The following is an 18,031-nucleotide window of genomic DNA, read 5'->3' on the forward strand; positions in this document are numbered from 1 at the left end:
TGAAAATACCAAGTAATTGTACAAAAATGTACGTTTTTAGAAAGATTGTTGACACTTTGGGTCTATTTTCTTCTGATTGGTCACACTGCTGTCATGTATGAAGTGCTTTAATATGCAGCTCCCATGCTGGCCACGCAGAAGTGCTTTAATAAGCAGCTCCCATGCTGGGCACACAGTTGTAGACCTATTGTTCTAACTAATGTGCATTACAACCTCAGTCACAGCCAGACCAACCCCCTTGTAGATTGGTTCAGCTGTTTGGTTCATTTTCACCTTGGGAAGAAAAGACAGAAAGGTAAGTGAATCAGGGTGTGAGAGCAAGTGGAAGAATCAACATGCATACCTCTTTGGGGCAAAACTGAGTTGTTTAAAGCCGCAGATGGTTTCACTTAAATGTTGCTAAATAGAACAATTACTGCATCAGGCTCAACAAGTCCTAAAAGTATAATACTGCTTTAAGGAATAAAGGATATATTATGACTTTCATCAGTGGAATTCTGTCCGAGTGGTAAATTGTATTTATGTGCATGAAAGTATGAATTGATTTACTCCAAATAAATGTCCAGAGATGAGTGATTGATCAATGGTTTAGGTTTAAGTCACGAATGCCAGAAAGGCTCCTGGAAGCGGTTTCCTTAAGACGTAGCCGTGCTGTGGGAAGGGTCTGGTTCGGTCAAGTAGTCTTGGACGCCATTCAGATAGTGATTGACAGCATGTTGATGGATTCTGGAAACAGGAGTAGGCCATCTTTCGGCCACAGCAGCATACTGCACCATGTCAACGAAAAGGGTATTTTCTGTTAGTGTCAGAGTGTGTGCTTGTTATATCCTTAATCTTCTTTTATTTACATAGATATTTTTAATGATTATGGAAACATAAAACATTATCTAAAAGATTTATAGTAAATCTTACAAGCAAAGAGCTGCTTTAAACTGCTTTAGCGCAGCTTTTGTTTTACATAACATACTGTAGTTCACGAGTGCTGGTTTTGAATAGTAACACTGAGGTCAGGCATTTTAGCATCAGGACCTGATTTGGAATAGTTTTGCGGGCACAGGTGGTCCACAGTTTGTTCTCTTTGGACTTCAGTAGTGTGCTGGATTTCTCTGCATGTTCGGCAAATATGTTTAAAGGTGAGCGAATGTCTTCAAATGTCTCCTTGACTTCAAGCCAAGCTTGTTTCTCTGCTGAGCTCCTCTTGAGTTCAGAGGCTGGTTCTCCAACATTGCACACACAACCTTTGATAGCTGAAATCCCTAACTCATGGAAAGGAAGAACAATTTGACTCGCGAACAGGAAGAATACATTTTCATCCGGCACCTGAGAGAGCAAATCTGAATGCATGCGTGCTTATAGACTACTGTAGGAGATTAGAATCCATGCAGAGCACAGTGGACTCGGCTGCTTAGGGAGAACCTATGTATATTCCACAGCAGTCATTCTAGAGCCCAAATTCTTTGTGGCTTTAACATTCGGTCTCTCAAAATGACATGAATTGCTTTTAAGATATGACTTCTTTACTCTTGTCAGGAACACAAAAAAAGATTTGCTGTCTTTCTTTTCCTGTAGATAATGTCTGTTTGCATTTCTAGCAGGTTAAGGTGCCTGTCCATTTTGTCCCATAACTTTTATTTAAAACAATAATCAATGTTTTCTTTTCCTGGTGCCTGACGTTTGATTGGCATTTGCAAAAATAACAATTCTGGCCTTGTGCTGCAGATATTGGGTCAAGCCAGCAAGCCACCGCTGAAGAATCTCTAACCTGCATAACAGTGGAAGTGATAAGCTTTTCCTGCGATTATCATGTTTCATTGTGCTGGCTCTCTCCCTGCGGCGCGCACATGCTACTGACAGTGCTGCTTGTCGCTTGGTGGCAGAGCTGTGTAACAGAAGTCAGCCACAAGATTAGCGGCCTGTTCCGCTGTCCAAGGAGAGAGACGTGACAGAGAAAATACTTTCTGAAAAATCAACGTTTGAAAATGGAATGATGGTCCCTGTTTCTTTTTGACCTCATTACGTTAATCTACACAAATTAATGTTTGCATCTCATTTCCGTTTCATCTCGTTTCTATTTACCCAGTGCCCTAGAGACTGAGGGAATCTTTCCTCTCTGATACGTCCCTTTCAGCAGGTTCTGAGATCGTACTTTTGACGCAGCAGGATGCTTTTTTCATCTTTAGTTGTCTGGAATACTGGAATCATAATTAGGCCTACAGTAAAGTGTGGCTTTTTTTAATGTGTCTTGTATTGTGCTAGCTGCCTCACGTTCTTCTTATCCAGCCAATAAAAAAACAGAACATTTGAAATGTTTAAGGCCACTTTTTTGTTTGTTGTATCTTATTTGTTAATAAAACATACGTGGGGCTGCAAAACTTCAAAAAAACATTTGTTTAACTTTATGGTACAAAAGCAAATTCTGAGTGCCATCTCTACGTTTCCAGCTTCTTTGCTCAACCCGCTCATCACTGGCAAAGAGCAAAAAAAAAAAGCAGTCGGCATTCATCTCTATAATAGAATAGTGTGGAGTTTTTCTGACATTTAAGTCAGAATTGTCTGTTCCCAGGCAAATGCACTTTTTAAATTTTGCCTTTTCAAGCCTCATCAATTTTCAAAAAAACGAGTTGGCTTCATATGCTTATGTATACGTGTGTATCTCAGAATATCTAAACATATAATTAGTTATCAGTGAGAATGTTATTCTGCTGCAAATCCTGGTGCTTAGGCTTTGAATTGGCTCCGTTTTGTTTTGAAACAGGTGGGTAACAGTTTGTGGATCTCTCTGTGCCGTGACTGGCGAAGGTAACTTCATGTAACCTTTCCAGATGCCGACGGATTCGTCCTCTCGGTGAACCAGAGATTGAAGCTGACCCCCCCCCGGTATCTTTCCGGGTTTACATTTTCCACAAATAAAAGCTGCCGGGTAAACAATCCTGTTGACCGCCTTAATAAATCTGAGAAAAAACAACAACGACGATTTCCTTCGGCAGAGAAAAGGTGAAAATCCAGGCAGACCAAAATATTTTTGAAGGGATACAATCTAATCTTAATGGCATTTGAAGAGGCAGACAGCTTTTTGTTATGAGCTGTATAGACCAGGACCCACACATGCTGACATTCTCTTCGGATTTTACAGGGGTGTTAAATCTCTTTTTGTCAGTGTTGTTATGTTTTGTGACACTTTTTTGATATTTTTATAATAATTCTTTGGGCGGATTTTGTTTCCCCAGATATTATCTTTGTGCATGCGCAGACAATTTTAAAACTCAGCTCTGAAAGGCTGCTGCTGAGATATTTACTATTTGAGTGAATGACTTAGCCCTCAAGTACTGTTTGCAAGCTGACTATAGCATTTTGTTTGGGTGAATTAAAATACAGTAATTATTTAAATGTGAGTCTTATTACATTTAAATTGGAGTCCTGCAGGGCACTCCAATCTGTGGTGGACTTCACTGACACAGTTCAGTTCTGCGTACAGATACAACACTTTAAAGGTGCTGGGGGGGATTCTTTTTGTCTCGCCATTTTGAAAAGTTTCCAAACCAAAACATTTTGAAAATGCTTCGCCCGGGCTGGGCAAAATCAGATCTAACCATTTTTGTCCAGGTTTCTGCATTGTTCTTTTTCCCCTGTTTTACAGTGGGGGTAAATAAAAAAAAAATAAGTTTCAATCGACACTCAGTGCTGTGTATTCCAGCAGAATAAACTGCAGCCCCTTTTCTTATGGCACAGCTCGTGCAATGTCTGTTTCACTTCCTCTTTCCTTCTTATACGGACGAATTCTTGGATAGAATGTCAATGAAGTGAAAAGTGAGCTCGGCGGTAGCAACAGTTCTACAACGCAGAAAATAAAAGCTTAGGCATTGGTAGAGGAAAGAGTCTTTATTGCCGAGGACAGGATAAGTACTGTGTGTCCCATGTGACCTGTCACCTCTTCGCGGTGGCCAGCATTCTGTTTGCAGGTCAGTGGCTTGACGTTGTGCCGGAGCACTGACGTAGCGTGTTGCTTGATGTGTCCTGGCTCATCCCTCCGATCTCTCAGCTCTGACGGAGGGATCATTCCTCACTCTCGTTTCAATTGATTAGGAGGCAAAAATGTCCTCAGGCTGCACACGCTTTTAAATATTTATTCAGAGATCATCAATAAAGGAAACCCTCATCTGTTTAAATGAATGCCAGACTGCAGGGTGGGACAGACATTTTGCCAGGGGGGATTTTCTTGAGCTCTTAACATTTCATTTGTTCTGTACTTTCCCAGGAGTTCTGGGGGGTATTAATATTATACCAGTTTTTTTAATGTCCAAGGTTTTTTTTTTTTGTCCTCTGCATATTGGGTGAAGATAATAGTTTTTGCTTTCCGCTTTCTGTAAGTTGGACATAACGACGGCAAGAAATATGGTTTTTAAATGGTCATGGTTCTGAGATTAACACCGTTTCCTAAAATTATTGAGAGGAAACATTTTTTCCTGCAAAATTTCTGCACCCGATTGATTTCAAATTGGATGTTTAAAAATAACCCATTTTACTCCTGTGATGTGAATTTTCAGTGTGTTTTTTTCAAGTTATAACATCAGCTTAAGTGTCAGTTTTCCTTTTAAAATGTGGCTTTCTTTCCTGAAAATAACTTCTGTGTTTAAAAGCCTAAAGCCTCTGTTAGTATATTATTGAGAAAGCTGAGCTGTGCCTGGTAGCAGACGTGACAAAGTGTTCTCTTTACATGTTTTATGCATTCTACAGTGATGATCTTCCTTTGCTGAAGATTCACCAGATTTATTTCAGTTAATTAAATAAATGCCATCAGTGTAATTTAGAAACACTGTTTGTTCTACTTTGCAATTTCCTCAAAATTCTGCTCTAAATAAACTATAAATACTATAAATATAGTAATACTAAAAACTTTTTGGGAGGATCTATCTAGTCTTCTGTGATGGTGTTCACCCTCAGACAGCGAAGCCTGTCCTCAGTGTACTACAGCAGGTAGAAAAGGTGTCTGAGTAAACAGGCACTGATGAACAGGTGTGCAGCAGTCTCATTCCAGATCTGCCGATAAGCGCTCAGACATGTGTGAAGTAGACCGACTATTGCTTTCTCCTACAGTAGGGGCCAGTGGGGTCGACAAAGTACCGATTGCTGTATTCAATCAATATTCTGCCAGCATCTGAAAAGCATAATTATGAAGTCTTTTAATATAGCAGCACAGAATAGAACAGTTTATGCAGTAAACAGTTTGTTCATTTAAGTGTTTAATTTGTTTAATAATAATTATGCTTTTTATTTCTCAGGCCATTTAAAATGAGCAAGTCTTAACGGTCAGATGTTTGACTCACTGGCAGTCTATAGCGCATCAAAGCATGACTGTGGATATTTAAAAAAATGTCATACTGGCACATTTGTAAATGGGGTGTGCGTTAGAAAGTCAGAAGGTGATTAAAAGGATTCTGGTGGATGAAACATGACGGCCTACTCCAGAACCACTTCAGAAACATATTCCTTGCTATATGTCTGAACAATCTATAGCTGCAGTCAGAATTTGTATTTTTTCCTATGTGGGAAAGAATCAGTTTATGAAAGACTCATACAAGCCTGTTTTAGGATAGGTGTGGTCAGCCCTGGCAAAGAGGTATTAAATAGTAAGACTCCGTGACTAACAGAGACAAAAATATACATTGGCGTCATGGTGATTGATACATGGTGATTGATACATCTGATTGGCGGAGAGGAGGAAAATAAAAACTGTTGCGTGTTTTCTACTACACATTGATTTTGGATGTACCGCAGGCTTTGATTAAAACAACTTACTCGTTAGGGAAGGTTAACATCTGGGTAGATTCGGAGCTGGAGAGGAGTGGAGGATGGGAGGAGAAACTGTCTGTGTTCTTGTAACGTGGGGAGCGGTGTTTCTCTTCCTCGTGCTTGATCAACTCGGGCATGCTTTTAGAGATGAAGTAAGGTGCACCTTGTTTTCTCCTATCTAAGAATAACTGAGACCCAGTTCCAGTTGATGTCGTCCATGGTTGAAAGAGACATATGTAGAGTAGCTGGAGTTTTCCCCAACCCTATGTGGACAATCTGAAGACGCGCAGCACAGAATTTGGCCCCCAAGCAACAGGATGGTGGCACCTTGACTGGGTGTCACTAATTGGGGTGGGGGGGTCAGGTTTATTCTGCCAGAGACGGTGACTGTTTTTATTCATGTTTTTCTGACGATAGCAGTGCCCTGAAAAAAACCCCCGAGAATAATGTAGATTTGTTTTCAAATCTGAACCAATCGCCTATGAAAACTTATAACACGCATATTAGTGTCTTGATCTGTTTTCACGCGGGGAAAATGTAATTCATCAGCTTCACAGCAGATATTTCTTTTGCTCTCCTCCGGTGCAAAGCTCGGTGACATAGCGCTGCAGTCCGAGGCTGCTGGCAGGCTCTTACTCCACGAATGCGACCCTCTGGGGGCAGCGGCGCGGATGTGATAATCCTTTTGGTTTACAAGCTGAGAGCAAAGCTGCCGGAAAAAAAAAATCGCAGCATGCAGTCGCGAGGCGAGGTGAAGCACATGCAGAAAGCGGGTTTTTGAAACCCCGCTATGAAAGCATAACAAGGGGGAAATGGTTAATGAGAAAAGCACACCCCTTGGGCTTAAATCCGACAGGCTGTTAAACGGGGACTATTCCTCACCTCCAGAGCCAGAGAGGAAAAGAAACAGCCGTGCCGAGCAGAGCAGTTGTCAGCTTTTTTCTAACGTTCTCGAAAATCGCCATGAGCTCCAGCAGCTTTGACAGTGCGGTGATGAACGGGTTTCCCAGCCATCCCTTGCTTTCCTGTTGCTGCAGCAGTGTGTCTCCTGGCGTGACGCACAAGACTTACCCACACAGATTGACTCCTCCGTTCTTGTCGGGTTTTTTTACTGGTTTTTGCCCACTTTAGTGCTTTATCAATCCAATCACTCTCTTGTTTGGGGAGCTCCAGTTTTTTGATGCTGTTCGGTTTTATGATATATTTTCAGGCTGAAGGGCAGACTTTCAAAGTGGGGCACTTTTGCTCCATGGTTTTTCAAGTGGTTATCTAACATCTGTGGGACCGGTCAGCATCCTTACATCTAAGGATGGAGCAGAATTGAATTAATTCCAAATGAGAAGTCACTGCTGTGTCCTCTGCCTGACCTGTTGTTTTTTTTTCCCCGCTGATCTTTTTTGAGGGGTTAATATAAGGAAAACGTGTGTCACTTGAAGGCAGTTAATCAAAGTGTCCATTCTATAGGGGTTATTTTTACAGTGTAATGGGTGAAAGAGTGATGACCACGTCTTTTTGGATCAGGACATTTGAATCACATCAGGAGATCAATGGAAATGTCCCTCAGCTCAGAAAGCCAGCAGTACTGTTCGGATGGCTGTGAAAAGATTTTGGTGCAGTTTGTGATACATGTCATATGGGGTCCTGTTGTCGATCCTAGAAGGCTTGGTGTAAATCCAGGATTATAGAGATGATTCAAGTTCATTAATCATTGTCACGTCTAAATTTGTGGAGTGTGATGGGGGCACATAACATATTTCACGTTTAAATTTGTGAAAATGTTGAGAAAGGTAAGACTGAAATTCACGTGCAGACACTTCCCATGAGGTATTGAGTAAATCATTAACTGGGGCTTGCACTGGCAGGCTGGGTCAGGGCTGGCTGCCCCAGGAAAAGGTTTGCCCACTGTTGACTGCTGACTCCCTATCCAGGTTGCACACTGCCCAGAGGGCCATCAAGCAGACCCAGGTAACAGTGCAGAAGATTGGGAAGGAGATTGAGGAGAAGCTGAGGAAAACAGAAGCCTGCACTGAGAGGGTGAGTGGCACTGTGAGACGCCTTCTTTGAATCTTGCTGAATTAGTGAACACAGCAGGATCTTCCATTGAAAACATATTGAGCCTGTTTTGTAATGGGCTTAAGTCTTAGTCTGAATTTGGCCTTTTCATGAATGAAGTAAGGGCTACCTAGCGTTTTCAGTAATGAACGCTATCAAAGCCTGCGAACTGTGTGTTTGTGTCAGCACTGTGTTTCTTAAGACTACTTAACCTTTCAAGTGATACAATATTCATCTATTTGCATTGAAGTCTTCATGTTTTTTGTGTATGTATTTCTGCTTCTGCAAGTTCTTTATCTAAACTCCTCATAAGCGGTATAAGGTGAGCATATTTAGCATTTCTCAAAATATGGACCCTATAGCTAGCAGCTGTGAAAACGCAGCTGTAAATCCGGAGTTTTAGGAATGCGTTTATAGTAAACAAAAACTACGGAAGCTTTTTTTTCTGTTATGTATTTTAATGCAGGTTCTAACATGTTTTTTAAGATGTCATATATTGCTATACACTGCCTTGTGGAGAGACGTGGTGTGTCTTAGGTGTTTTTTTCCTGCATTGACTCCAGACAGGACTCTTGCTTTCTAACCACAGATCCCCCGTCTCTGTATCCTGATAGGCAAAAGCTATTAAGCCCATTCTCTAGCCTTTACTAAAGCACACAGTACCTAGAAAATGTCTACACACCAAAGTAACATATTTTGTCACCTAACTGCTTGGAATCAAGACACGTTATATCAGAATTTCTTTGACCATTATTTACACATTGTAACACCTGACTTCAAGGTGAAACACAAATGCTCAGAAGTTCTGATAAGTGAGTACAAATGAAAACCTAGAAACATGTTTTTTTGAGCTTTTAACCTAGGGTATCCCTGTCTTGGTAGGGAAAAGCTATTAATCCCACTTTTCCGCCTTTAACGTACCATATACGTTTTGTTTCAACGCTGTGTCCCTGCCTAACTGGAACTATTGCTGATGAACACTGTAGTGTGCCTGAGAGGGATATCGAAAAAGGACCAAGGACGTGCCAGACTGAGACATCTCGAAAGCCCATTTCTTACAGAGCAAGGGTGGCATTCTTCAATTCGTGCGAGCACCAGCTGCGGTTAACACGCAATTCTCGCATTCCTGGAGTATATGGATTTTAACACTTGGGAGATGTCGGCCCTATCTGCCTCTCCAGAGTGATTGACACCCTCTATTTTTATCCGGAGGGGCTTAGTTTTTATCAAGAATTCCATGATAAGAGGTTATCAGGGTTTACTGCTATCTCGGCAATGATTGCTATCAAATGACTTGGCTCATGTGTGTGACCACTGCTGCAGGCAACCGGGGAAATACAGTACAGGGTCCTTAAAAACAACACGGTTTGAATTTTTCCCCCTGCTGAAAAAGAGCAAGACTGGGATACGAAGCCAACACATTTCCGAAGCACTGCAAACCTTGTCCTTTCGGTAAAAAGAAACAAGTGTTTCCTCGTTTTGAGGTATGTGAGGGATTTCGTTACGCATCAAACGACCCGAGGGGAAGACGATCACAGAATATGGACGATTTTCCTTTTTATGGAGTACTGTGGAATCCCATGCTGACAGTATCATAAAGGAACTGTAGTCAATCTTGTATGGTTTGAAAATAGTGCGCGTTTCATGTGTGAGTCCTGGACAATACATCTAAAGAGGTGGTATTGATGTGTTTCTATATGGATGCATGTTTTGCGTTTCTTGTGATGACTTGTATGCTTTCCCAAAATTATCTGCAGCTAGACCCCAGCAATTTAACTGAACCTGTAGCCAACCTGCTTCCTAACAGACACTGGCTCCGCAAGCAAGGCACCTCTGTGGTCTTCCTGTGATAAAACTCTCCTTGTCCCAGCTCTCTTGCTGCTGACTGTCCAGAGGGATAATGAGAGAGGCAGAATGTGTGCAGCTCAGAGGAAAGAAGCAAAGAAAACTTTCACTGTGACCCAGCGGGTCAGCTTTTCCCCAGATCCTTCTCGTTCTCTGGAAATGATCTTGTTGCCTTCACGGGACAGGCAGAAAAATGTTCCTGTGGTCCCGACATTCATCAGGGCAGCGGGATACTGATAGAGCTTTGCTCCTTCACAGGGTCCCGACAACCTCGTCCCCTGAAGATGATAGTTTCAGATCTGCCAAGTCTCCCCCCCCTCCCCCCCCATCTCCTTCTGAACAATAAATAGCTAGAGGTGGCAACCCCCAAGCATCTGGGATAGATCGACTTCAGCATCTGCCTCTTCCGCCTGAGCTGATAAATTTTGACAGGTATCTTAAGGGTCAAGGGGATGAAGCCTTTTATTAGATCATATATTAGATCATCTCCTCATCCCCAGAACATCATGTAGCCAGACGTGCTCAGAGCAGTACACCCAAGAGCAAAAAAAAGTGACCAGGAAAGAGCAAACGTGCCCTTCGGAATTATGCTCGAGTTTGTGATTTGTTAGGAAGCGTATTGTGGTTCTTTGTTAAACTCTGAAGGGCTGGCGGACGAGCAGAAGACACCTGGCAGGACATTTTTCAAGGTTAGCCCTCAGCCTGTTTGCTTTACTACAGCTAAAATAAAACATTTTCCAAGACTTTAATCATTGGTGAAAGCTTCTCTTAGAATTGTACACCCAGTGTGCTCACATGTGGGCAATTTACTGTAAGTAAAGGATGAGGCTGTTTTCCAGTTTTCTTCAGATGCTGGTCAATTTGAAAATATATTGAAAATATATATTTTACATCTCCCTGCAGGCAGCCTCCTTTAAATAGGCTTCCCATTTCCCACCGACTCCTACTGCTCCCGAATGATTTAAACTTATGGTCAGCGTGTAGTGAAAACAGGGCCATCCATAAACCATGTGCTTCATACTTAGAGTCCCTCCTGACATCCCTTCTGACAAATGCCCCCTCGGTTATATAATAAGATTTGACAGTAGAATGAGCAGACCCTGTGTGTGAAAGGTTAAATGTTCATGAAGGAAAAACACTGAAAAGCTGTTGGTCTTGAGCCCTGTCACCAGTTAAGCTAGGCGTTTCTCTTACACTAGGCTAGTGTGTGAGAGAGCCGGTCTTCTTCTTTACTGTAAAACCAGAGGATTCATTCAGTTCCAAAGAAATTGTCTCAGTTGGTTTTAAGTTCCAAATAAATGACTCCAGTGTTTTTAAAGCAGCGTGAATATTTAAAAATGCCAAGTGCTCTCCAGGCCAAGGAGCCTGGAATGTTTGTGGAAAAAGAAAGACAGCTCTGTGTCCTGCCTGTTATGTTCTAGGTTTATTCTATTTATATGATGTGTGTTTTAAAGTCTGCGTATCCAAAAACAGTATCGTTTTGGGGTAAGGTTTTTCTGGAAACACTCATGAGAACATTTACAATGGAGGGGAGGCCATTAGACGCATCTAAGCATTTGGCCGTTTGTATCTAATTGATCCAAGGATCTCATCCAGGTGTTTCTTGATACAAGCCAGAATGCTGGCTCAGACACGATGCCAGCAGAGCCTGCGTCTTTCCATTATCTCTTTTAAACATCCAGAGACAACCTAACAACTGTAGGCTGCAAAGGAACAAGTCAAAGGTTTATTTCGTGCTGAAAAGAGAAGAAAGGAAACGCAACGTTTCGGCTGTGGAGCCTTCTTCGGGTTTCAACTTGGCACCCTAAGAAGGCTCCACAGCCGGAAAGTTGTGTTTCCCTTCTTATCTTTTCAGCACGAGATAAACCTTTGACTTGTTCCTCCTCAGTCTACGCATGCTGACGCAGCTCCCTACTTGAACTGTAGGCTGTGCTCTCTGGTAACACCCTGTTCCAAGTAAATTCTCCGTAATAATCCGTTAAATTAGATATCCTTTGGCTTTGCATTTTTTTTTTGAACAGGTAGGCCCCGTGTGCCCATAGGCAGGTGGACGCAACGGGCCGCATTCGCGATCGAATGGTCCGGTTTTGGAGCGTGGCGATGGAGCCGCGCCGGCGCGTGCGGCGTGCCCGAGCTGTCCCAAGCGGGGGGGAACGGCGGTGGTTGAGGCCGGCAGCGGAGGACTAACGGTGTGTGTTTTGGCAGAAGAAGGAGCGGGAGTGCATCCAGTTGCGGATCGGCGTGCTGCGCAGCGAGCTGGAGCGGCAGAGGAGGGCGCTGGGGCGAGAGACGGACTTCCTGCAGAAGGAGAGGGCCGCGCTGCAGAAAAAAGGTACAGCGCGCCGGCCCTGTCCTGCCCGCCGCCGGCCCCGCGGCCCGCCTGGCTTCGACGCGACCGGCGCCTCCGGGTCGGGCACGACGACAAGGCTGGGGGAGATTAAGCGCCTTGGATCGAAGAGGAGATGCAGGGTTGGCGTCTGGGCTGGAAAAGGGAAAGAACTTGGTCACTTGGTCACTTGGTCACTTGGTCACTTGGTCACTTGGTCACTTGGTCACTTGGTCACTTGGTCCTTGGTCCTAAGCCGCCTTGCCTTAGGGACTTAGGCAGCTGTCCAGAATAGTAAGAGTGGCCACTAAGGGCCTGTTCCTGAGAAAAGGTAGATGGGTACTGGAGTGGAAAACAAGGGAGTGTTTTAACACTTATCGTTTTAAAAATGGAGGCGTTGGGCCCCGGGTCTGTCTCGCGCTGTCCCGCAGGTGGATTGTGGTCCTTGAGCAGCCCGTCCCGACACACACACACACACACACAAGCACAGCAAGCTTCAGGGGGGGTAAACCGGTCAGCCCAGGAGTGAAGTGGGGGGTGGGCGGCGTCAGGTAAGGGGGTCGTTTCCCAAGCTGGCTGGCTTGCAGAGGGGATTGCGTTTATCCTGTAAAGCACACGTCCGATCCGATCTCCAGGCGGGAGCAGGCGGGTGGGAGCCCTTTTAGCTCAGAAGCCCGGTTGTCTCTCCCCTCTCCCTGGTCGTCTCTGCCCCCCAGCGTTTCAAGCGCTGTGAGGCTCAGCGGGTGACTTCAGCACTGGGGCATCCTGTTTCGCATCAGCGCCGCCTGAGCTGCTGTCCAGATCCTTTCCATATTTCCTACTGAGACGCAGAGCAAGATCACGTTTAATAAGATGTGAAACCGCAGTTAGGAAAGTTGACACAGACTGCCAGCCTTTTGCAGAGCTGCTTATGTATATACAAGGTTTTATATTTATATAAAACATTTTTTTCTTGTTTTAATTGTGAGCAACACACTTTTATATATATATTTAAGTCATTTAGGGTTTTTCCTTTTTTATTTGATGAGTTACAGTACATCTGCCATGCTTTGCCAGAGATAGAGATAAATATTGGACTATTCCAGCGGTGTCAAACTCATATGCTATAGTGGAACAGGTTTGATTTAAATGTAGTTAAACAGGCTATATTGTATATAGTAAACCATAAAATATCTAAATTCCAGGGACAACCATCACATAGTATTACTTTTTTTTACCTTTAAAATGCAATTAGCAGTCACTGTGTCTTCACTAGATGGTTACTCTCTGAGGAAGGGATGTTTTAGCATTATTAACCATAATTAAAACATCAAAGTCTTGATAATTGTACCCTAGGTAAATCTCTGTTCTATTTAAAAGAATAGTGTCATGATATTGTTCTACAACTATAGGAATGCTCAACTTACAATTTTTTTTTGCTTTTTGCTAAAGAACACATTTATTTTAATACCTGTGTTGCAAAATGCAAAGCCATTTTCACCATGATGACGGCATCTCATTTGAGATTTTGTTTACCTAGTAAGTTTTAGCTTTGAATATCCTCCTTTTAGCATCGAATATCCTCCAGCTTTTTTAACAGAAAAACTTATTGCTGATGGTTTTGTTTTACAAAAGGAAAAAAAAGACTTTCTTCCTGGCTGTAAAACGTGAAGTGATAAAAAGACAGGTGCTCAGAAACCATTTGCAAAGCTATGCTGTGAATATGTACAACAGTTTAGAATTTTTGCACATTTTATTTGTACTACAGTTCTATGTGCAAATGACAGTATCTTGCACATGCTATAGTGCTCTTAGTTTGACATTTCAGTATCTTAGAGTAGAAATGAGTAATACTGCAACATATTGTATATCATGTATATCGCTGGAACAAATCAAAAGCTTTTACATTTAAATTCAATTTGCATTATACTTTCCTTATGTGAAATTTCACATCGCAGACGTTTTTTGAGGAATGAATTATGAGAGCCGAGAGGAGGGTGTATATCGGTTGGTAAACAGCCGGATTGAAATGCAGTCCTGAGCGGACTCTGAGATTCATGATTAGCATCACCAGTCAATTCTGAGTGAGTGACAGACACTGTCAGTACCATTGATGATAAGTGAGCAGCAGCTAGCCTTGTTTAGTGCATTTAGTAGAATTTTAGTGTTTTTTTCCAAGGCAAAGAATCGACAAAAGACATGGTTAAAGGGATGTTATGTGGCATAAAATGCAGAACACTATCCGGCTGCTATCTGCAATCTAAAAACAAAAAATCACTTCTACAGCTATGGCTGTTTCTCTTTGGAGAGCAGCTACCTGTTGCATACAAATCCAGCAAGATGGCTTACCATTCACTCCCATGAAGAAATATTAATTTCCCACTTTTCTAGAACCACACCACCATTTTTTTTCTTTAACAACATCATTGTAAAGCCCTTATTATAGTGTTCAGGAATTTTCTTTTGACATGATAAAGCACACGAGGTACAGTTTGAGTGAGACCAGTGGTGGTTCAGTTGCTTGGAGGTTTGGAATTTTCCTTTCTTTGGGGTTTTGAAGGAAGTGAGTTTACAGACTTGAGTGCAAAGACACGTGATGTCACACTAGATTTGTGACATCACCAAAGGGGAGCGCTGTGATTGGATAGAGTTAGAGAATAGGGAGCGCGTGTTTGCGAGACTGGGACAGTATCATCACTAAGGGCTCCTGCTTCATGTGTGGATTAAGTGTGCTCAGACTAGAATTGATGGCTCTGATCTCTTCTGTCACACATTTTGGACAAAAAGTCTACCCCGTGGATCGTATACTGTATACTGCGTAGCACTGTGTATCATGTACTTTAGATGCAAAACACAATTAATGTGTATTGTTTTCTTTGCTTTTTCATTTACTTTTAAATTAAAAACATTAACATCATGAAGGTGATAAAGGAGATGATACATGCAATATGCAGCCAAATAAAAGAACCAAGATTAACTGTGATTCTGATTCAGCTATTTAATTCCTGTAAAATTGGCTATTAGTATAACAACTAACAATCAGCTAGTAATTACTGTACATCCATTTCCTCCATTTGGATGCATCAACAAACTTTAAAATAGCTGTACGTAGGTTTTCTTCCCCCCAGAATTCCTTTCATTATACTTAGCTTCACGTAAGTATTGCTTAGCTTTTTATGTTACATTTTGGAAAAGGAAATGGGCTTTAGAAATCTGAGCTTCGTCATCTGTAAGATGTATGTTTTTTTTTGCTAGTGAGGTTTATTGCCACATATCCTTTCTGTCCACGGGGAAATAAAATTTTCGTAGCTGGGTTCATATTTTATATTACAAGGCACACCCACTGCTCTTTCAAGGTGCACTTTTATAGACTCCTGGCTTGAGTTTCCATCAGCACTGTAAGCGGTCTCACAGGCCAAACGGTGAGTGTGTACGACTGTAATATTAGTCTGCCATGTGTGTTCTGAGGCCAACCTCTAGGTGTGTCAGATATGTTTGCACACATTTCAGATCTCTCGGTACCATGGTGTTAATGACGTATTGCTGTTACACAGTGGTATACACTGCATCTATATTTTGGATGGTATTGTGATTTGCGTATTACACTGTGGCTGGACTGTGGATGACCAAGAGCCACATTCTCTGGTCTTTGCAGAAGATAACTACTTCAAAGTAAGCTCAGGGTTACCCTGCATCTAAGGAGGTTAAGCTTTGCTGACGTGCTGCAGAATTTAGAATAATTCTTACAGTCTACTTGTGGCCCAGCCTTTTGGTCCCCTCAGTATCACAGTTACGATATCTGTTTGAATCTGTTAAGGTCTACAATGTACTGTAAAAGGTGTAGTTTGAAGTCAGGAGATTTCTGTGTGAGAGTTCCTAAAAGGCTCTTTCTTCTGAGGGGAAAGATTATTCATCTTGGAGCAATTTTGCTTTAGAAACAAATAAATCTCTGTGTGAGTGTGATGGGACTGTTGATCTGCTTTTGCTGTCACAGAGTGGAGAGAGAAAATGGGCCTGATTTACAGAAAGTCCTATGATTTATTTAGAGCCAGCAACAGATGATAGCTGCTTTTGGCTGAGCACGAGAATCGGAGAACAAGTCGTTTTTTAACATGGTTTCCAGCATTTTCTTTATCTTTTCGTCTCCTTGTTCATACAGTAGGCTTCATATTGTCTAAAATTCCTTATTTTTTATTTATTTATGCTCTAAAACTGTCCTGCTGCAAGGTAGATTGAGTCTGGTACACGTTTTAGCAGAGGAGCCTGTGCAGTGATTCTTTATACAGTATAAAGACTATGTGATACAGTTAAGGAGCTGCTGTGAGAACAGTTTCATTCTTTGGGTACATAAAGGTCCTTCACTCACATCACAGTAAAATACTGTACAAATGGGTAAAAATGCTAGAGCATGAAAGCATGAGAAAAATAAATTATTAGTAATACCAAATACTAGACGGATTAAATTCTTATTAATTTTCTCTGTGGTTTGCAAGAGAGTTGACAAAGGCAGAAATGAAAATAGCTGAAGTCCCACTCATTTTTGACAGATTTCTAGCCTCAGTATAAAATGTTTCATTCTTTTTCTTTTGTAAAACTGGCCCCTGTGATATAAGTTCCGAAGATCTAACTATACGACTGAAAGTTTCAAGCTTAAGGTTAAAGCTAATGAATCAGGTGAAGCTGTCAGTCAGAATGTGAAGCATCAACCTACAGTAGGAGATAGAAGAATCTTTGTTGCAAGAAGCAAATCCTCGACTAGAGGAGTGAGAACAGACAGCCTGTTGATTCTGTTAACTAGGGCACCAGAGGTTTGGGCAATCCGGACATACTGTAAGGGAACTAGTTTTATATAATAGATATTAAACCAAAAGAGCAGAACCTGGAAGAAATTCTTTAGCATAATTCATACCAACTCTGGCTTTTTATTCCGAGACAGTTTGCTGAAACATATTCATTCTGTTAAGATACAGCTGAAACGAATATGTTGTGCGAGTCATGGGTTGGTCCCAATTTTTTTTGTCCCGATAGTTGTCCCTGCTTTAACTTAATTTTCAATGGAATCTGAGCATCATAGCTATAAGTTAAAACAATGAAGTCTTGGTGCATTTATTTATTTTTTCTCTGTCTTTACTATGTCAAAGCAAATGAGCATCACTTGTTGGGTTACCATGGTAAGAATTGCGTTTCTAGAATAGAAGAGATTTATATGGGTGGAGGACGGGCAGCTCTGGACTCCTCGTCTGATGAGTGTGTAACACTAGATTATTCTCATCCAAAGTGATGTCTCTTCTACAAACACTAACATTTTAAAAGAGCAGGCGCGGAAGCAGAATTGTTTTATCTTTAGGATGGAAAGGTTGATTGAAAGGGTTTGATGTGTAAGGCGGATGAGTCAAGAAAAAATAAGCAATTTATTTTCCTGATTTGAATTAGAAATGAAGAAACCGCATCTGTGTCCAGCTGTCTCAATTGCCTCTAAATATACAGTACTATGTACAGTACCAGCCTTCTTCTGAATGTTGTTCTGTGTCCAGGATCGTCCCTGAGATGTTACAACAAGATGGTAAAATAAAGACTTGAATTACACTCAAGATACATTTAAGACCAGGCAAAATGACATTTGTAACAAATACAGATTGTAGTGAACAAATACCCCTGAGGTACAGCAGTGTTTGTGTGAATTTGCTTTCATGTATGCCTTAATATTTTGTGTCCCTCTCTGGTGACTGGTGTAGAGTTTGACATCCTTAACATGAAGTCACAAGTGAGAATGGAATGAGGGGGTGTTCGTTCTTGAGATTTTTCTAAAAGAAAAAAGGCTAAAAGAAAAAAAAGAAATGAGCTTTGACTGAAAAATGAAAACAGGATTTATTATTGCTGAAAAATAACATCTCGAGTGCGGGATGACATCTCCAAGCATTCCACACAGGTTAGGCCTGCATTATTTGTTTGGTTTGTGCTTTGAGCCACTTTGATGTAATCGCGCAGGAGCTGAGTGTTGGTACATAAAAGCACCAGTACACAGAAGGAGCATGCAGG

General features: G+C 41.8%; 1 protein-coding gene and 1 long non-coding RNA gene across 5 annotated transcripts in view; one reads left to right on the forward strand and one right to left on the reverse strand.

The window, feature by feature from the left end:
• Positions 1 to 18,031, forward strand: part of uvrag (UV radiation resistance associated gene) — an 89,700-nt gene that overhangs the window by 13,530 nt on the left and 58,139 nt on the right. For 3 of the 4 annotated variants that reach the window (XM_069189982.1, XM_015341278.2, XM_069189980.1), the window contains exons 7-8: positions 7,719 to 7,824; positions 11,893 to 12,019. In XM_069189982.1, coding sequence (XP_069046083.1) covers positions 7,719 to 7,824; positions 11,893 to 12,019 — 233 coding nt within the window. The remainder of the gene's footprint in view (positions 1 to 7,718; positions 7,825 to 11,892; positions 12,020 to 18,031) is intronic. The other variant, XM_069189981.1, reaches the window with a different exon arrangement.
• Positions 12,581 to 14,519, reverse strand: LOC107076722 (uncharacterized). The gene is made up of 3 exons (XR_001477895.2): positions 14,342 to 14,519; positions 13,231 to 13,279; positions 12,581 to 12,833 (listed from the first exon to the last, which is right to left on the reverse strand). It is a non-coding gene; the product is annotated as an uncharacterized lncRNA (long non-coding RNA).

Source organism: Lepisosteus oculatus, chromosome 5, assembly GCF_040954835.1.
Source record: "Lepisosteus oculatus isolate fLepOcu1 chromosome 5, fLepOcu1.hap2, whole genome shotgun sequence".
Taxonomy (NCBI): Eukaryota; Metazoa; Chordata; class Actinopteri; order Semionotiformes; family Lepisosteidae; genus Lepisosteus; species Lepisosteus oculatus.